This window comes from Apaloderma vittatum, unplaced genomic scaffold (genome assembly GCF_000703405.1).
Source record: "Apaloderma vittatum isolate BGI_N311 unplaced genomic scaffold, ASM70340v1 scaffold14007, whole genome shotgun sequence".
Taxonomy (NCBI): Eukaryota; Metazoa; Chordata; class Aves; order Trogoniformes; family Trogonidae; genus Apaloderma; species Apaloderma vittatum.
Genome location: NW_009725778.1, coordinates 1 through 2,986, shown reverse-complemented (window position 1 = coordinate 2,986; position 2,986 = coordinate 1). Strand labels below are relative to the sequence as shown.

General features: G+C 45.2%; 1 protein-coding gene across 1 annotated transcript in view; it reads right to left on the bottom strand.

Annotated features, from left to right (window-relative positions):
* LOC104276639 (lamin-L(III)-like) overlaps positions 1-2,845 on the bottom strand; it is a 10,810-nt gene extending 7,965 nt beyond the window's left edge. The window contains exon 1 of the mRNA XM_009873041.1: positions 2,793-2,845. Within this exon, the coding sequence (XP_009871343.1) occupies positions 2,793-2,845 (53 nt within the window). The remainder of the gene's footprint in view (positions 1-2,792) is intronic.
* Between the last annotated feature and the right edge of the window lie 141 nt (positions 2,846-2,986).

The following is a 2,986-nucleotide window of genomic DNA, read 5'->3' as shown; positions in this document are numbered from 1 at the left end:
CTGCGACAAGCCCTCCCAGGACTCTCCTGCCCACAGCACTGGAGGAGTTTTTCCCCAGGAGGCCACGGCCTGGCCCTGGCGCACAGGCCACTGCAGCCCCACGGGCCCAGCTGGGGCTTTGCCTCCCACAGCCCCTCAGCCGCTGCCACAGCAACCGCCCCTCCCTCACAGCACCCTCGCATGGCACTCTTCTCCTTCAGGAAAAGTCACACGCGCTCTTCCCTCCTTCACAGCAGAAGTACAAGGTAAGAGAAGCTTCGCTTTTGAGAGGACCGTTTCCTCGCACAGACACCCAGGTACAGAGCGTCCAGGCAGCACCCTGATGGCCAGGGCAGCTGGTGGAGTTGCTGCTTGTACTTGGTGCCGCAGCAGAGAAGCGCTGTGCCCACACATAGCTCCTGTCAGAGAAAGGGGTGGTCATTTCCCAAATCCCTACAGTTGCCTGACTTCCTGCTCAAAACTCAGATTTGAGATTGCAAAGAGTAAAAGTGTTCAATTTATTCAGGCAAAATCTGTTCTGCCAAGCACCTAAATTGTGATAATTGACACAATGACTTTTCCAGCTGATAACTGAGCAGACCAGTTGGAGAGCATCCAAAGTCATTCTGCAGGAGTGACCAGCTCTAGAAAGCTTGGACTGCAAGGAAAGATGGGAATAAAAATAAGGATTGTTTAGTCTAGAGGAGAGAAAAGTGACAGGAGACAACGGTCTTTACATATATGAAAGACTGCTGCATAGAGGAGGGGAATCTGTTTTCCACGTCTGTTGTGGAAAAGACAGGAAGTTGCAGGCTTAAATAGCTGGGAAGAATATTTGGGTTAGATGTTAGGGAGAGGAATCTAACAGTAGTTCAACACTGAAACACATTCCTCAGGGGGATATTCTGGAATGTCCATCATCTGGAATCTAAGAAAAAGGGTTACACAAACATCTGCTGAAAGGGATGCAGGTATGGTTGGTTCCATACAGGCCTGGGGTAAGTGGCTGCATCACGTTCTTGCTCAAGGCCTTATCTGGCCCTGTTGTTCAGAGACATTTGTTGATTGTGCCCTCATACTTCCTGAGCATGACAGAAATCCAAATATTTTGCTAGCAGAGGTTATTTGTTCTTTTCTCAGATTCTTGGAAGAAAGTAACTCTACTAAGATTACAATAAAAAACAAGACAGTGTGTGGTATTTTTTTTGGTCAGTATTTACAGGTTTCTTTCTTTTCTACGTATCAATTAGTCATCTTCCTTATGAGATCTCTGCTACCAATATCACTTATGTGGTGTTAGTTAAGATGTTAACAAGCACATCAATAACATGACAATATTTATTGTTTCATTGTAAAATAATGCAAATTTCATTCTGCAATTGAGGTGTGTGCAAGGCTGAAATTCCATTCATATCTGTTTTAACGGTCCACTTTCCTGATACAGGCCTCTGCCAGACAGGTTCAGGTTTCCTCTAATCTTGTCCTAACAAATATTATTTTCTCTGCTGTGCTACTGTAGTTGCTTTGACCTTCCTCAGGCTCTGAATTCAACCGATACGCTTATCCACAACTCCTCCCCAACAGTCTTTGGCCTACTTCCAGTTACCACTGTTCAAGTGGTAAGAAAAATGCTGAAATGCAGGCACATTTCATTGCTGGTGAAATTTTAAGTCTCTTTACCAGTGATTATTAAGAGCCAATGGTTAATGCTCTTGGTAAATTATCTGGTGACATTCCATCCTGTAAGAGTCCCAGGTTATTTAAAGGGTGTACATATAAAGGGCACGATACCCTCAAAGTAGCTTGTTCCAAGTCATCGGAGACATTTGCAGTTAGGCAGCCAGATATAAAACATGCAGTACTAAGGCCTCAGTCTAGTCCTCTCAGAAGGCAGCATGTACTGTGTATCATTCCCCCTGGGCTATAAAGTTAACCACTTCTAAGATGTAGTTACCTTAAAGGAAAAAAAAAAAAACAACCAAAAAAAACCCCACAGTCCAAAGGACTGCATACTTGCCAAGCCTAAAGCTTTATAAACAAAACTACAGAGTTATACAAACACAGCAGCAAAAAAAGTTTTAGAACTGGCATTACCCCTCTTCCTCACTGTCCACTCAAGTGGCTGGTTTCATTTATGAAACAGATCCATGAGCCAAAACCCAGCATGAATGAGATAAGCCCAAGAACCTCTAGGCAGCTGAGAACAGAAGCTTAGAGTAAAAACATGTTTCATTCCCAAGCAGAACAGCTACTTAAGTCCTACTGAGCCTGTCAGGGGGCAATATTTGCTCCATGCAAGTGTTGAAAGAAAATGTGATGTGTAAAGTCCTATGACACAAGTTTAGGATAAGATTTAGGGGGCTTATGGACACCCAAATTATTGCAAATCTAATTGATTTAGCAGTATAATGGGACATTAAGTAACTAGCAGCGCTAGCACTGTATATATCCGTAAAAGAAGCTTGCTGGCATTGGACACTTTTTCACGCAACTACCCTTCTTCAAGGGGATTTAATTACACTTATATTGGGTCATTCCTTTGTTCCAGGCTCAGCAAGGCTACATAACAAGATGATTCCAGGCTCAGGACACACAGCTCACAAGACAGTCAAACCTGAAACAACAGGCAGTTCATCCCAGTAGCATGTAAATCAAGACCTCAAAGCCACTAGGATGATTTCTGTGCAGCACCAGCGTGGACTAGGTAAACTACCTTGGACTACCTTCTCGGTGTACTCCCCTCTAGGCAGTGTCTGAGCTAAAAAGCCCCCAAACTCATGTGATCGGCCTCCGTACAGACTCCTTCCCATAACTTTTCGACGCTTTCCAGCGTAGCAGGTTCTCGAGTGTTCATAACCACAGCCATGCCGCCAAACTCTGTCTGGCGGAGTCTGACATAGGCCACTCAACACCCCAAATGCTGGGGTCCCCCATCACAGGGAGGTGCTGAAGCAGCCCAGCAGCAGACACTCACCGCAGCGTCCCCACAGCGCGTTCACAACGGGCA